The following is an 881-nucleotide window of genomic DNA, read 5'->3' on the forward strand; positions in this document are numbered from 1 at the left end:
TACATCAAGTCTCCTCAGGGTTAGGTGCATCCTCTCCCACCGAGGCCAGACAAAGCAGCCCTGTTGGGGAATGGATTCCACAGACAGACAACAGCTTTATGGACAGCATCCCCTGCTCCAGTTAGGGGACCCACATGGAGACTCAGCTGCACATCTGCTACATATGTGCCTGGAGGAGAATATTTAAAACTTACCTGACACCAAGATTTCAACGTAATCACTGGGATATGAGGCCCAGAAAAGGACTGCTTGCTCGTGATGGACATAACTGTAATTTTCTGTGTCGTATGGTATCATATTGTGAAGTAAGAAGTTGGCTCTGCCGCTTTCTGAACTCTGAACCTGTACAGGTGATGAGGTGCCTTCCTTCAATAGCATGAACATTTTGTATTCAGTCACATTGTCTGGCTTCTGACAGTACAGGGTCACATCCTCTTTTGCTGTCACATTACTCTGTTGGTGAGCTTGGAGGGAAGGCTTAGGTAAACGTCCTGAGGGAGAAGAATCCTGTGGTCACGGAGAGGAAGGCCTGGGTTATACTCCCACCCTTATTCTCATGATCTCTGATCTCTCCTACTATGTTTCTGGCCTCACTGTGTATCCCTAGCTATCCTGAAATTCACTATGTAGACCAAGATGGCCTGGAACTCAGGCAGAGATCCATCTGTCTCTGCCTCCTGAGTGCTGGGATCATAGGTGTGAGCCACAGCATCTAGCTAAAAATAGAGATGTTTTTCCCCTTCCTTTAAGTCTCAGATAAAACTAAGGTATTAAGGTTGAGGGGATGGCTCAGCTGTACTATGGGTCAGACTATTTGCTGTGGAAAAAGGATTCCCCCGAAAACAAAGAAACAATCCAAGGCCCTAAGATAAGCTCAAGGT

The 881-nt window shown here is 46.7% G+C and overlaps 1 protein-coding gene across 1 annotated transcript in view; it reads right to left on the minus strand.

Annotated features, from left to right (window-relative positions):
- The window catches only part of LOC116104113 (T-cell-interacting, activating receptor on myeloid cells protein 1-like), a 15,170-nt gene extending 14,684 nt beyond the window's left edge, over window positions 1-486 (minus strand). Inside the window, exon 1 of the mRNA XM_031390906.1 lies at window positions 195-486. Coding sequence (XP_031246766.1) covers window positions 195-384 — 190 coding nt within the window. The 5' untranslated portion in view covers window positions 385-486. The remainder of the gene's footprint in view (window positions 1-194) is intronic.
- Between the last annotated feature and the right edge of the window lie 395 nt (window positions 487-881).

The sequence above is a fragment of the Mastomys coucha genome, unplaced genomic scaffold, assembly GCF_008632895.1.
Source record: "Mastomys coucha isolate ucsf_1 unplaced genomic scaffold, UCSF_Mcou_1 pScaffold21, whole genome shotgun sequence".
NCBI lineage: Eukaryota > Metazoa > Chordata > Mammalia > Rodentia > Muridae > Mastomys > Mastomys coucha.